This window comes from Ipomoea triloba, chromosome 7 (genome assembly GCF_003576645.1).
Source record: "Ipomoea triloba cultivar NCNSP0323 chromosome 7, ASM357664v1".
Classification (NCBI taxonomy): Eukaryota; Viridiplantae; Streptophyta; class Magnoliopsida; order Solanales; family Convolvulaceae; genus Ipomoea; species Ipomoea triloba.
This window is the reverse complement of record NC_044922.1, coordinates 28,604,566-28,620,745: the sequence shown is the minus strand read 5'-3', so window position 1 is coordinate 28,620,745 and position 16,180 is coordinate 28,604,566. Positions and strand designations below refer to the sequence as shown.

Here is a 16,180-nt window from a genome sequence, read left to right as displayed (position 1 = left end):
TCTGGTCGAAACTCCATTATCAAATGGGAAAAGCCATAAACAATTAAGCTAAGATTTCAAGTTTATATTTCCGTAATTTATCTTAACTGTTTTAATTTGAGCTATATAGACAATTCAGACTAATTTATATTATTATAGTCATTTACCAACTAAAGTAACAAGGCGAGCATCACCAAAAAGGTTAAAACACACATGAGTAGTGATGGATGAGCTTTCTAAGTAAATCAAAGCCAATTAAATTGTTAAAAAAAAAAAAAGCCAATTAAATTAATTGAAACAAAAATTAAGAGAAAATCAAAATTAATATGGCACTAACCTCAACGGGGTGAAAAGAAAAGGCTTGTTTGGTTCTTAAGATTTATCATCTCACGACTCACAAACCCCTCGAAGAAGCTGAAACAAAGAAGAAAAAAGGCGCAGAGCTAGTCGATCTGCGGACAGTGAGGATGATAGGAGTTGGGAAAATCAAGCAATACACTAACGTTCTCGATAGACCTCTCAGCAAGGGCAAACAAGAGGTATATGCACATATTTCAAACTTTAGATCTTTAAGATACAATTCTCTGAATTGGCGAATTATCCGTGTATTCAATAAACATGGGATTTGATTTCCTTAGCCAGTGGTTGAGAAAATAAGGAAGCTCTGTTCAAGGTGAATTTTGATGAAATGGATCGTTTTGCAGGTTAGTTTGAGCGCGTTTGCATTCTTGTTCTCGGAGCTTGTTCAGTACAATCAGACCCAAGTTGATAACATTGCTGAATTGGAAAGAAGGTGATCCTTGATCTGCCTCTTTTCAATAGCTTAATTTCAGCTCTTTCTCATGTTTTAATATACTTGTGGCATTTTATGAGAATGGATATAAAATTTCTGCCGCAGGATAGTTAACATTAGAAAACTTTTTCTATATTATATTTAGATGAGCTGGTTTAAAGTGAAGATTGTTTTCTGTGAATGGATCACATCTATACCTTTGGATGCATAAAAAATATTGCCCTGCAATGGAAAATTACTGTATATTTTCTACTGATATGTTAGTGTATAGCAGCTTAAGGCTTTAGCTAGTATGGATCTGATGGTTATAGATTTGCAGGAAAGAAGCCCTAATATATGTATATTATAGACTTTGCAAAAACAGTTCAACAATTCCAGATGGCAATGATTACTCATTTACTCTAAATGATGATGATTACTTTTGGATCTGGAGCAGGTTAGAGGATGCAGGCTATGCTGTTGGGGCACGAGTTCTGGAACTTCTCTGCCATCGAGAAAAGGTAACTATTCCAAAACCTTAATATTTTTCTTAAAGATCTGCTGGATATTATCTTTTGAAGTACTTTTAAACTGTGTTCATATGCCATTTATCATTTTCTCTTTTGGGTGAGGGGGTGAGCTGATGCCTCTGTTATGATTATATGATCTATGCCTAGACAATGTAATTCCAAGCGCTTGGTTTTCAACCTCAGATTGGCTTAAATCATGCTTGCTCTTCTTTTATGCTGTAGGGCATGTTAATAATGGATAAACTTCACATGGAATTTGAAATATGTGTTGAGCACATGCAATACAAAATTACAAATTCTTTGGGCTACATCTATATGTGTTCATGGGCGGTTTAAGAATATTTTGTAACCAAACCTGGTACTATATTTATTTTGTCATGCTTGAAAAGGGGAGAGGCTCAAAGGGCAAATGAGTGTGGTTTGCAAATATTCTTTCCTGCAGTAAGTATTTTATGGTGTACTGTCAATGTTTTTTATTAGGTCTTTATCGCTTTTTCTAACCATTAAAAAGGGGAGGTTTACTGAACTAAAGATAAAATTAAGAATCACAAATGGAAAAATGGTTTGGATGCCTATTGCTCTTTCTGGATTGTCCAGGATTCTCATACATCTCTATTACTAGCAGCAGCATACTCATTGGAGCTTGTTTCTGACAACCTATGACTACTAAAGTTATTGAACTTTTCCCTTGCTTGTGAGACAATGTATGATGTCAGTAACATTGCCTTTTTTTTAAATCCCTCTTTTTACTGAGTATGGTTGCTATAATGCTATTGTTATATTGTAGCTTATCCCAGGACTGTAATGATATTACAGATCCTGTTCAAATTTGGAAGACTAGCAATTCCGGTTTAAACGCCTTTCTTTTCGATCTTTATCTTGATGCCTTTTTATCACTTCTTCTATAACATTGTCTTAATGCTACAGGGAAATAGAAGGGAGACACGGTTGCTAGGTATTTTGTCCTTTGTGCACAGCACTGTGTGGAAGGTTTTGTTTGGAAAGGTTAGTTACACCTTTTTCACCATCTTTGATTGCTTACCAATGGGTTTCTTTCTAACTATCAATGTTCATGAAATTTGTACTGTCTTGCATTAGAAATTTTTAAAAAATCACTTTTTTTTCACATCATGGGGGTAAATTGTAAGTTAATGTTTTAGAAATCTGAAAAGTTAGAAAGTTTACATTCACATTCTTATTTTATTGGGCTTTATTTGTAACCTGAGTGTTTTCTTTCTGCCTTGTTTATTTTAGAAAGTCATGTTTTACTGGTGTTAAGCTCTTATAGATTTCTACTCAGTTGCTCAAACTTTCTGCTATGAGAATTTGGAAAATGAGATGGTATATTATATTAGATTTTTGCATTGAACCAGGTTGCTGACTCCCTTGAGAAGGGCACTGAACATGAAGATGAATATATGATCAGCGAAAAGGAGCTCCTTGTGAACAGGTAGCATTTTCTTGATGCTATATTTGTTATCCACTTTGTAAATTACATTCTTATAACTGATTTCTGTATAACACGCATGGTTTGTTTCATAGGTTTATTTCAATTCCTAAGGATATGGGTGCTTTCAATTGTGGAGCTTTTGTTGCGGGCATTGTAAGGGTATGCACTGTGAACAGAACTGATTATGTTTCTACCAACCATACCCTTACGGGCTTTACATGATATGCTTCTTTCTTCTTCTTCTTTAAAGGGTGTACTTGACAATGCCGGTTTCCCAGCTGTTGTAACTGCCCATTTTGTTCCAGTGGAGGGGCAGCAGCGACCTCGGACTACCATTTTGATTAAATTTTCTGATGAGGTAGTCTCTTATATTTTTTATGCAAACTTCATTTCTCCAGTTGCTTTGCTGTGGTTTTATGCTTCAGTTGACTAAAACATGCGCTTTCTTTCTTAAGTACACCTATGCCCAGGCTGATGTTTCTAAGCCCCAACATAATACTAAATACTGTAATGGTGGCAATAAACTTGTTGAGTCATGGTCCAATTTTCTATATTCTTTTCATTGAAATGCTTCGAGGACCAACCAGTTTTGTTTTTCCAGGTTCTACGAAGAGAAGCAAGACTAGGTTGATGCTTGTTATGTCCTATTGGTTTAAGATATTCTACACCAGTGAGAACGGGCAACTCTAGGAAAATGGTGTAATTCATTAGTAGGATCATTTGAATCCTAAAGCTGATTGTTGACTGTGACTTGATCAGATATTTGTCATGTACTTTTCCAGTTCATTCGCAAAACTTACGAACCAATCATTATCCAGAAATGTGTGTAGATGAACTGGTGAAAAATACATTATTAGCTGTAATGCTTGCTAGATTTGATACATGAGGTTAAAAAAAGAAGAAGAAAGATTATGTGGTATTGCAACCATACTTTTAACTTCTTTTTTCCATCTTATAATCAGTTTCTAGTTTATGACTGCCATTTAGAAAAGCCTCAAACAATCTATATTTGTTTTTTTGAAATAGACAATCTATATTTGTTAAACATCTTATATATATAACCATTAACCAGCAAGCATTGAAGAAGAATGATTTTTTTTCTGGGTCACCACACACACACATATAGGCATAACAGGAGAAACTGTTCCTTCAATCATCAATCAGTCTTTTTAACTTGGGTAGGTCTGATGTGAAACCGAATGTGATAGTTTTTAAACCAATTTAGTTGGCGTGAGTGGCGGTGCATTCGAGGTCGAGAGTTTGAATCTCTTCTTGTATGGCTGGCCCAGTATGATATGATCCGGACTTAGGTGTCTGATTTTAACCATACAAGACTTATTATTTTCACTTTCAATAGCAACATATTTTCACTAAGTTGGCAATGAAACTACACCATTAATGAATGAGAATTGAGAAGGTCAAGCTTCAAAATCAAGGGGTGGCATTAAGTGTAGTATTTTGATAATAATAAAAGAAAAGCAACAAACTTGCCATATAATTCTATGTTGCAGAGTTCAAATCCTTTAGGAAAAAAATCTTGCCATAGAACTCTTTAGAAAAAATGAATATGAATAACAACAATAAAAATCAAAACTTGCAGAAGCAACATTGGTATTAAGTAACCATTATAAAATACAAATACAGTCACTAGCAACAATCTTAATTCTTACATCAAGCAAATACCACTACACAGAAAGTGGCTGTGTGTCACTACGGGGCATACCATTTAAAGTCACAGTTTACATACTTGGCATGACAAGAGAACTGTGAGAGATACATCCCAAGAACTCATTAGTTTCTTCCAAGTGGCAATGACCGACAAGAATACGTCTCCTTGAAATCAGACTTCCTGGATGATGTAAAAATAGATGCATACACCTCCTTGGTAGCATTAACTGGTACATTATCACCAGCCTTAAATCGCTTTCCTGATCCATTACTTGCACCATTGTTAACATTCTTCACTTCTATCTTACCATTAGGATTATTTTTCCTATTCACCTCTGATTTCCCTTTCTCTGCAACCTTATTATCCTCAATCCCATGTTTTGCCCCACTCAAGCGCGTAACTTCAACACCCTCAGCATTTACAGCTACATCCCCGTTCTTCCCCTTCTTCAACTTCTTATTATCCTTAAATTTTGCATTTTCCTCCATCATTCTCTCCCTCAATGCTGCAACCTCGTCTTCATTCCCATTTATCACAATCTTGTCATTCTCCATGAACTCCTTGTGACAGACCAAACAAGCTGAAGACTTCACCTCTTTCAAAGCTTTGGCACTGAAAACATGCCCACAAGTTCTAAGTGCAAAGAACTTATATTTCCCATTGAACTCTAACCCCGAGATAGGGCATTGAAACCTTGTCACGCCACCCAAGTCACTATCTTCCATACCCGGGATAGCTGATAACTCAATTGGAATCATATCTCTCAACCCCTTTATGTAAGCAAACTGTTTAGGCACTTGTTTCTTCAACAAGGCTTGGACCAAGGCCTCCTTGTTAAACAAATTCCCGAGCTTATCGATCACCACGGGATGCTTCAAAGGCTCATTTGACAATGTACAATTCAACCACTTGGACAACCTAACCTCATTAGGGTCAATTTTGTCGGGCTTCTTCTCAGCATACATCTTAAGATAACAGTCACGGGACTCGGCCCCGGTGGCTCCGCCATCGCCACCTCCACCGAGGAAGCGGAGGCGCAGGGTCAAGGTAGAGAGAGGGGCAATAAGGGAACTTTTTACAGGAGTAGAATCTGGGAGTAATTTCCCATTCAAGGTGAAATAGGCAGAGTCCTGAATTAGGGTTAGGGTTTTGGAAAAGATGAATGCTTTGAGGTCTTTAATGGTGAAACCAGGGTTCGGGGATTCGAAATTTATGGCCCGGGTTGGGATTTTGAGGTCCGGGGATTGAATGAAAATCTGAAAATTCTGGTTTTTCAAATCCATCCTCTGATTTCCTTAGCTTTCCGCAATTGGTTCGGTTTCACAGTTTATGCACAATTGAAAAAGGATCGAGAACACGCGGAATCAACAGATTTACCTGGAAAAAGAGCAATTGAAGTGAAGATCTCTGCTTTTCCCAGAAATCTACCAGCTGAAGGAGAGAAATCAATTCAACAGGAGACGAGGAACAAGTATATAAACAAACGAGGTTTGATCGCAACTCCGTGCACCGACTTTCAGATAATCAGATGAATAGTCAGAATTGGATCAGTTCATACCCAATTTTGTAGCCCATAGGCAATAGGCCTTAGTCCATAGTCCATCAGATTGGGTTGAAACTATATTGTTCAAGCCCAATCTTAAATTGATCCAATCTGTGATTAAACAATCATTATTGCATGGACCATGGTCCACACTGCTGTGTGGACCAAAAGTAAAAAGTACATTATTTTTGTACTGTAGGTACATTATTTTAGGGTACATTATTTTTGTACTGAAGGTACATTATTTGATATATATACTATCAAATAATGTACCTTCAGTACAAAAATAATATACCTTCAGTACAAAAATAATGTATTTTTTATTTTTGGTCCACACAGTTGTGTGGACCATGGTCCATGCAATAATTTGCCGTGATTAAATATTTTGGTCTTATCTATATTGTAATACCGCAATTTTAACTTATTCGAGCGTGTACACAAAATAAATTACACTTGTACAGATCGACCTTATATAACGGACTTGACTGGGAGAGTGTTAGTAATAATTAAACTCGTAATCTTTAATTTCATACGACAATTATATTCAACTGACTCAATCGCTCTTTTCACAATTTTTTTAACTATTGTCTTAAAAAAAGCAAAGACAACAACTAAATTTAAAAAATTATTGTCTTTGAAGTATCTTTTTTTACAAAATAGTTAAATGCACTTATAGGCAACACACTAATGATTGGGTAAAAACTATTGTCTTTGAAAAAAAAAAGTTTGGTCAAAGATTTGACAAATTATTATTTTTATATAAAAGACAACAATTTTGTAAAAAATATTTGTCAATGTGCATTTTTTTTGGTAGTGCATCAATATAAGTATTACATAAATAATTAATTAAATACCTAATTATCTATTTTGGTCAAACTCTTTACCGAATAGTCTAGACAAACTTTACACTAAATAATTTCCGATATATGTAATATAACTATATTTATATTAATATGAAAAATATTACAACATCCTCACTCGAGTTTTTTTGTTTGTTTATGTATAGTCCTAAACCACAGTTGTAGGGTTGCAATGAGTAGAAGGTGGTTGAAAATTGAAATAGAAGTGTAGTGGTCCAGGTATAAATTGTGGACATGGTAGCATGCGCAAAAATGGATGCAACAACCCTGATGTGGTTGTGTGGCTCTAATTTGGGTGTGGAAAACACAAAACCCCACACCAATCAACTATTTTTTATAACCAGATTTCTCGATTTCACCGTATTATATCATGAACCTCATAAATCCGTCTCAGGCCCATGAAGATGCATGTGCACTTATGCAGTTTTACGCATAAGCTAAAAAGGCTCAATCGAAATTCAAAACTCAATATTTGTGATAGACATCGACCAAATCTCATCCTACCGTGAAAAACAAATCTTAAATGCGACTTTTCATTCATTATAATATTAGTCAAGTCTTGTTTGTGAGCCACAACATCCCAACCCTCCTTTCCTTTTCTGTCTGTCTTTGGAATTTCAGCCTCCAACCAACCTAGCTGCTACTTCATTATATTTTTCAACCTCCAACAAACAACTCATTTCTTCAGACAATATTTCTCTTTCATTTCTCCTTTTTGTTTTTAGTATCCCATCCAATATTATTAGTGCAGTAATATTTTTCTTAGTTAATTAATCATGAATGGGCCATTTGATTCTTTAGAAAGTACACTTGAAAGAGTTAATTGCTTGAATATATTTACATGAGAAATGCTCAAATAAATCTTCCAAATATTCATATATATACTGAGATATGTTAATAATGCCAAGTGTGTACAAAACAATATAGATATAATGGACAACATACATACGATGTTGAAAATATATGTTTAATTAATTAATTTCCAACATGATACGATGTTGATATTTTTGGGTTTTTGTTTTCTTTCAATTTGGCATAAAATACATCCAATATAATGCCTCAAGCAGCCAAGATAGTGTAATAAATTAATTTGAGGATTGGGTGATGTTTTTGTTTTTTCACAACCCATACAAACCAAACAGATTGCACAAAAACTAACAATAATAATTCTTTATATATATATAGGGCAGATTTTTGGATTTCTGTGATCCGTTCTTATAAATAGATGAGATCATGCCAAAAGTATACGCACAATCAATGTAGATTAAATGCAGATAGATTAAATTTATGTTTATCCCTGCACAACCAATATATATAATGCATGCAATTGGATAAGGAAGAAAGGATAAGAGAGTGTAATGGATCAATGTATATAATATGCATGCATTGCATGCGGCCTTTACGTAACATACATGCACTGCTTACGTTGTTTGATCATTTCAGTTCCAACTTAATTCCATCCTGCATACATCCATGCATGGGTTGCTGACAACGTCGTAACGTATTATGTTATGGCCTGCCATGGACTGCATGCCTCTCATCTGATCTTTCTTCCCCCGAAAGAAATTAAAGACAGATTAACTTATTACGTGTTCGATCGGGGTGAAACTTGTCTTGTGACCCCTGAACAACACAATTGAAGGTACATTACGTTTTGGGTGAAATATGCATTGTGACTCTAATCTACAAAAAATTAACTTATATTGTCAATAGTTAACCGACTCAAATCAATAAAATTAAGCTCGCATGGACAACTCAGTTGGTCATAATGTTAAAATTTGAGAAGAAAGATCAAAGATCAGGTATCGAGACTCACCAGCGACAATGTGGGAATAACCTCTAAAAGACTCTGTTTTCAGCTAAGTTACCATAATTTACATTTAATTCATGCTCTGCCGGGGCGTGTGAGATTGATGATTCAACTTTTTGAGAAAAAAAATCAAGAAAATCAATAGACGAGTTTTAAGGAGAGTCGAATTTGAAGCATAGTAATTAATTTGTTGGGGTTGTCGTGATCATTTTAGCAGTCTGTTATGACTATGAGATTCCATTTTAGTAGTCACTAAAAGTAATCTTCAATCTATCCCCGCCCGTGATCATATTAGCCGTCTGTACTGACTATGGGATTGCATTTTAGTGGCCACAAATCACCAAATTACTGCATTTCAAATGACGGTTAAGATCCACGTACAACGTAACGTGCGCCTCAACATGTACTCCCAACTAACTTTTGATTTCCCAAACACTATATATATATATGTACCCAACCGGGAAAAAATAAATTAAAATATGAAAAAGACGCCATTTGTGTCCTACTACGTTAACTAAAATTTTACTACATGTTAGTTAGTGATTTTTTTATTTGTTTTTTTTTTAATTAAAGAAAAAAGAGAGTTTTCTATCCCTTTAAGTTTGGTACTCCACGAAGTCCTTTGTGGAAAACATGGTACCATAAAGTCAATTTAAGTTGTCATTAGTAAATAGTAACATATGCTTTTTTTTTTTTCCTATAACATTTAGAGGTTAATTCAAGTTTAGATTTAGCTGCATGTTTAGAATTTGGTACTTTTTTTTTTAAACTATTGTTCGATGAAAATTCTAATTCATAACTTTTTAACATGAAACAAAATATGCATTTCACTTCTTGTCAACCCTCTTTTGGCTGAATTCGTAGCATAGAAGTTTTCTAATGCGATTTACTTATCCTATATTCCTATGTGCTTTCTAAAACTAAAATTGTGTATCAATTGGTTTACTAATATTGTTCAACTGAATAAAAATTAAAGGCGAGTGTCATTTGATCACAAAGTTCTTTGAGTTGAATTGTTATGCTATAAAATTTTGTTTGGATGGTCCCAAAACCCAATATTGTAATTCCCAGAAAGATGAGGGTGAAATATGAAACCAAAACTCTTGTGTCTGAAATTCCTCCACTGCTACTGTACTGTTCCTGCTCCCCTGTGGCTCACAGCTCACCTTCTTCCTTCTATTTATACTGAAACCAAATCCCAACCAGGAATTAAACCTCACACTTCTCACTCACCATTCACTCACACTCAATCTTTCTTCAATCATTCTCTAATTTCTCTACCCACAAGAGCCTTTGCATCAGTAGCAATGACTCAAAATGCAGATTTTGCAGAGATTATTGATGGGGAGGTCTTCAAGTACTACTCGGAAGGAGAGTGGAGAAAATCTGTCTCAGGGAAGTCAGTTGCTATCATCAACCCAACTACAAGAAAGACTCAGTACAAAGTTCAAGGTTCAATCTTTTTCAGTTTGTAATGCAAAATTCAGGATTTTCTTGATTTATAGTTCATGTTGCAGTCACTTATTTTGCCTTTTCTTTGCCATGCTGTTGAGAATTGGTAGCTTGAGGTGTAGAGTTTTTAGGATCACTATGAAGTTCATGATACTAGAATTTTGCTGAGGTTATCAGTTTAGGATATATATGATGGTCTTAGAATGGTAAATTGTTATGTTGCTTTTTCCAAAAGACTTCTGTGTTTTTTCCCCTTCCAGATGATCAAATTTTCTGTCCAGTATCCTTAAATATGTTTGGAAATAGACTCAAAGGTTTCCAGGTTAGTCCTTGCCCACAAAAGGCGAAATTCTCTAACTCTACGGGTAGCGGAGGATAAATTATAGGGACTCAGTGACCCATTACGTGGGACCTGTGCAAAGTCGCACACTGCGTTTGCCCGAGCTTGATCTTATGTCTTGTCCACAATCTACCGCCGGGAATCAACTGAGTTGCCCGTGTGGGCTTTTCAAATTAGTCCTGATTCTACTGTGTGTGTGTGTGTTGTGGAGTTGGTCAATGTGGAGTGCTCTGTTCTTCAGGTCATGCAGTAACCTCTGATGGAATATTCTTTTGCATAGTGATATAAATTTAATGTGCCTATGTCATTGTAAAGTTTTTCAACTTTTTCATGAATATTTTAAGCATCAAAATATGATTTGTGTCTTCAACATGGTTTCTTTAATTAGCCTGCACACAAGAAGAGGTGAACAAGGTAATGGAAAATGCAAAAGCGGCGCAAAAATTGTGGGCAAAAACCCCACTTTGGAAGAGAGCAGAGCTCCTTCACAAGGCAGCCGCCATTCTGAAAGAACACAAAGCCCCAATTGCAGAGTGTTTAGTGAAGGAAATTGCAAAACCAGCTAAAGATGCTGTAACCGAGGTAATGAATTACTCGGTACAATGAATGTTTGTAATTGACTAATTTCAATTCCTGCTGTGGTTGAAGGAAATGTTCATTGGTTTATTGCACTTGTCTAGAATGCATATTGAGGCTCATATAGGTGATATAGCTAGGTGAAATTAGGTTTTTCGTATGCCAATTGTTAACTTTTGAACCGAAGAAACAACCTCTATTTTGTGGAGGCGAAGTTGTGTATATTTTGATTTCCCAACCCTGCATTACGATTCAGGGTGCCAGCCTCGTGCAATGGCTCCAACCTTCTGATTTTATGTTCTGATTAGTCATTAGTGCATATAGTTCGGTGATTGTTTCATTAACTGTGAGTTTGATTCATGAAGGTTGTAAGGTCTGGAGATTTGGTCTCTTACACTGCTGAAGAAGGCGTTCGCATTTTAGGGGAGGGAAAATTTTTGGTATCAGATAGTTTTCCTGGAAACGAGAGGACCAAGTACTGCCTTACTTCAAAGGTACCTTTCAACTACTTTTAATAAGATTGTGTGTTGAGTATTCCAATAAATAATAACTCTTAGCAACCACAATATAATACCAACCCACAGAACAAAATGGGCTGCTGGTATATGAGAAATTCAAGCGGAATTATAATATATAATAATGGTAGGTAAAAACTGGCAAACTGGCAAGTAAACAGTGTGCCTTAATCAGATTAACATGTTTTACATTTCTTTGAGATTGGGAACCAGATCTACTGTGAGTCTGAGTAATAAACATGTGGGTCGAGCACTTGAGCTGGATTTCTGTGGGTTGCAATCATTTAATCACACTATATAGACTTCAATTGAAACTGACGGGATATGAAGTCAGTCAAATATTGGATGATAGAGAGTGGGTTGAGCAAACCTCGTCGATCCCTTGAGTTGATAACCTATAAAATGGATAAAACCGCAGTGCTAGGCCAACAATTAACTAAGCATAAGTAGCTTGATGTTACAATTTAGGATATGTGCTGACTTTTGGAGAATATGGTTTCGCAAAAATGGACATACGGTTGCAAGTTAAATTGTGGAATGTATTCTTTGTGGAGCTTAGTTTTCTTCCATGCTTAAATGCCAAATGTATATTGCTTTCTTCTATAGAAATTTCTCGACTGCTAAAGAGAAGAAGAGTAAGGTTCAGTAAAATTGTGTCTCGATGTATTAATAAATTTACATCATGGTTACAGATTCCACTCGGTGTGGTTTTAGCCATTCCACCGTTTAACTATCCTGTCAACCTTGCTGTCTCCAAAATAGCACCGGCTTTGATTGCTGGGAACTCGCTAGTTCTTAAACCTCCAACTCAGGTAATTCTTACCACTTATTTCACAGCTGCAATACGACATAATGTCCTTGGGTTCTGCTTAAGTTGAATTGATAGTCCAATACTGTAATTAACATTCCGTTTTCCACTCTTTATTTTTTCTCCTAGTAGTAAGCCCGCAATTACGCTTTGATGCAGGGTGCTGTGGCTGCCCTCCATATGGTGCATTGCTTTCACCTGGCCGGTTTTCCCAAAGGCGTTCTCAGCTGTATCACGGGAAAGGGTTCTGAAATTGGAGATTTCCTGACAATGCATCCAGGAGTGAACTGTATAAGGTAAGAAGGTAGCTATGAACAGATACTACATTGTAACGGAGTCAGGAGTACTCAAAAATATTCTTTCTTACATGTTCCTTCCTAATCGTGTGTCATGACGTGTGATCTTCTGTCCATAATCGGGCACTCGTGTTTTGCCTCAGCTTCACTGGCGGGGACACTGGTATTGCAATCTCAAAAAAGGCGGGTATGGTCCCGCTACAGATGGAGCTTGGAGGAAAGGACGCTTGCATTGTGCTCGAGGATGCTGACATTGATTTGGCAGCAGCAAATGTTGTCAAAGGAGGATTCTCTTACAGGTGCAAGAATTTCTTGGATTAGCACAAATAATGTTCTTAGCATTTATAAGCTGAATGTTTTAACCCAAATATGTTCTTGGGGATGGCTGTTTAATGTTAAACCATTGACATCATCTGTGACAGTGGTCAGAGGTGCACCGCGGTTAAGGTTGTCTTGGTGATGGAATCCATTGCTGATGCTCTCGTCGAGAAGGTGAAGGCGAAAGTGGCGAAACTAACAGTTGGGGCACCCGAGGACGACTGTGACATCACTCCGGTTGTTTCAGAATCATCAGCGAACTTCATCGAGGGGTTGGTCATGGATGCAAAAGAAAAAGGAGCCACTTTCTGCCAAGCATACAAGAGGGAGGGCAACCTCATCTGGCCCTTGTTGCTAGACCATGTGAGGCCCGACATGAGGATCGCGTGGGAGGAGCCATTCGGGCCAGTTTTGCCCGTTATCAGGATCAATTCTGTCGAAGAAGGAATCCACCATTGCAATGCTAGCAATTTCGGCCTCCAAGTACTAAAAACACCCACCCTACAATGCCATCTTTCAGTGTTGAATCAGCATTATACTGATATATCTCGTTCGCTTTGCTCAACTGCAGGGATGCGTCTTCACGAAAGACATCAACAAAGCCATACTGATCAGCGACGCCATGGAGACTGGAACCGTGCAGATAAACTCAGCACCAGCACGAGGACCCGATCATTTTCCTTTCCAGGTAAAGCATATATACTACTAATAAAACCGAACAATTGCCCAAAACACAACGCTATTTATGCTTTCATAGTGACAATTGAAGCATGTGCTCAATCTCAACTAAAAGTCTGAGCTGATAGTTAGATTGCACATTTATGTTTATATATTATTTATGCTCAACACACCCCCTCATGTGCTCCATCTCAACTAAAAGCCTAAGCTGATAGTTAGATTGCACATTATGTTTATATATATTATTTATGCTCAACAGTGACAGAAAAACGCATTTTTTTTTTGTTCTTAACAGGGCATCAAGGACAGTGGAATTGGATCACAGGGCATTACAAACAGCATTAACATGATGACCAAGGTCAAGACTACTGTCATCAACCTGCCAACCCCATCTTATACTATGGGCTAACATTATGCAGTTACTCATGGCAATAAAAGTAGCTATTATCTGTTCTGCATTTTAGATCAAGAAACAATTTGTTTTCCCTGATTTTTCACCACTTTGAACCTATAATATTGCCAGTGTTGGAATGAGAATAAGTTAGGGTGTTCAGTATCTAGTACCTTGTTTGTTTCCTTTGCAAAATGAGCTATTTATGTTCAATAATCCTTCTTCTGTTCAATTCAAGATAATAGTGGGCTAAAGATAGGCACAACTGCCTCTATATAGGCCTTTTGTCTCTCTCTTCTAAATGGGCTAGGGATTGGAATTGGATCCTATAAAATTGTGCTAATGGATTCTTGTTGGTTTGATATACGACATTCAATATTCTCACTACTATGAGACCTGGATTTGACCCGAATCATGCCTAGAGAGTTTAATTACAGATTATGGTGCATCACACAAATAAAGCACCGAATTTGAGCTTGATGAATGAAGCAACTAACGTTGAGCGTAACTACTGCACTGCATTAATAAGACCTCGTGCAACAGGTTCGTGCTCTCCACACAAGATATGTGAACTGTACTAGGAATGCCACATGCAATGGGGACGACCAAGAAAATTTGCACTCCTGTTTTATGGTAAACCCCACTCTAACAACATAAGGAGTGGTAAATTGCGGTAAGAAGACCCGGGTGATGGGCTCGACCAAGAGAGCTTTGACAAGAATTAAACTTATGACTTTTAAATACAAAAATCATGCTCTATCTACTTGATCACCTTTTTTCCGGGCCTGAATCAAACATTATTGAATCTATTGGTATAGAGCCAATAAATTTTTACAAATATGGTAGAATCCCATTCCCCAAGCATGCATTATGCATTAATTTTCTTTTCAAACAACTTGACCAAATATGATCAAGGAGGAATTTTAGAATTATAATACCATTTTTTGTTAAAAAGAGAATTGAAGTCTCTCTCTTCTTGATTATATTCTTTTTTTGAAGTATCTCCCACCACACATTCCAAATGAATTGTTTATTCCACACACTACCTACTTGGCTACTTGCTCCCATTCAAGGCTTGCATCCATCTCAGCACTCTATAAAAGATTATCTCCGCCATATATCATTTAATTTTCATTTCCACAACCTACAAGCAATATCAACTTTCCAAAAAGCAGTAATTAATATAACAAATATTTATTTCCTTACAACTTGTAGAATAGATGATCTATGATTAAATGGAAAATTTCATAGCAGCTATTCAATTATGTGCTATGAATTAAGCCCGTATGGTGAGCGTAGCGAGTAAAAGGCCACAAGAAGGTAAATCAGTCTGGGTTGCCATAATTGAATGACTTGTAACTTAGATATTCTAATGTAAACTTTGGAAACCAACCAAACACCCCCCCCCCCCCCATAATATGAAACCATTGTTCATTTCTCATTTTCCAGAAAACATTTTCCTTATTTTCAAACACACCCTAAATTGCAAATAATGCTATTGTGTTGGTTGACATAACATTAAACTATATATCAAAATCTAGTGATGTGGTAATCCTATGTAATCTTTCATTAAGTAAAATAATGAATCAAAACTCATACAAGGGACATGGATGAGATGGCGCGTGTATATTTCATCTTAATAAGAAAGTAACACCTTAGTGTTTTGTCATTCTTGAGATCCTATTTGACATGAACAAATAACATTATTCTCGATCTATGATCTTAGTTGATTGGTCGAATATTGACTTGAGTATGAGGTTGTGGTTTTGAACCCATGTACATACAACAACGCTCTTAAGTAAGGTGCGACCGATACTCAATTTGATTAATCATACCCTGCTTAGTTGTGTACCAAATCATATATATAGTGCAATTCACAGTTTTATAACCAAATTCTATCCTTAAATAAGGTACAATCGATATTTAGTTGGACTCATCATATCCCGCTTAGTTGTGTAGCAATCCTATACATATATATAGTGCAATTCATAGTTTTGGTACTAGCTGCTAAAATAGTCTAAGAATTATATAATGGGGTTGGGATGAGGTGTAAAGACTAAAGAGAGTACCATAACTGGTAAAAAATAGTAGCTTAGGGATTTGATAGATATATAGGTACAAGATAAGGACATATACCTACATCTACATCTATCTTTAATTTGCAAGTAGCTAATTACATTATATATATATCTT

General features: G+C 36.3%; 3 protein-coding genes across 3 annotated transcripts; 2 read left to right on the top strand and 1 right to left on the bottom strand.

Moving 5' to 3' along the window:
- The first annotated feature begins 343 nt into the window (after positions 1-343).
- On the top strand, positions 344-3,686 carry LOC116024769 (trafficking protein particle complex subunit 5). The gene is made up of 8 exons (XM_031265760.1): positions 344-518; positions 684-772; positions 1,209-1,272; positions 2,209-2,286; positions 2,655-2,731; positions 2,824-2,890; positions 2,982-3,089; positions 3,333-3,686. Exons 1-8 carry the CDS (start codon positions 447-449, stop codon positions 3,360-3,362), a joined length of 585 nt encoding a protein of 194 aa, XP_031121620.1. The 5' UTR covers positions 344-446; the 3' UTR covers positions 3,363-3,686.
- Positions 3,687-4,312: 626 nt separating this feature from the next.
- LOC116026194 (replication termination factor 2) lies at positions 4,313-5,907 on the bottom strand. Its single transcript, XM_031267663.1, has one exon. The coding sequence runs from the start codon at positions 5,681-5,683 to the stop codon at positions 4,523-4,525; it is 1,161 nt and encodes a 386-aa protein (XP_031123523.1). The 5' UTR covers positions 5,684-5,907; the 3' UTR covers positions 4,313-4,522.
- A 3,864-nt stretch (positions 5,908-9,771) lies between these two features.
- Positions 9,772-14,203, top strand: LOC116025335 (NADP-dependent glyceraldehyde-3-phosphate dehydrogenase). The gene is made up of 9 exons (XM_031266540.1): positions 9,772-10,065; positions 10,794-10,987; positions 11,347-11,475; positions 12,189-12,308; positions 12,464-12,600; positions 12,744-12,899; positions 13,023-13,401; positions 13,490-13,606; positions 13,892-14,203. Exons 1-9 carry the CDS (start codon positions 9,921-9,923, stop codon positions 14,003-14,005), a joined length of 1,491 nt encoding a protein of 496 aa, XP_031122400.1. The 5' UTR covers positions 9,772-9,920; the 3' UTR covers positions 14,006-14,203.
- The last annotated feature ends 1,977 nt before the right edge of the window (positions 14,204-16,180 follow it).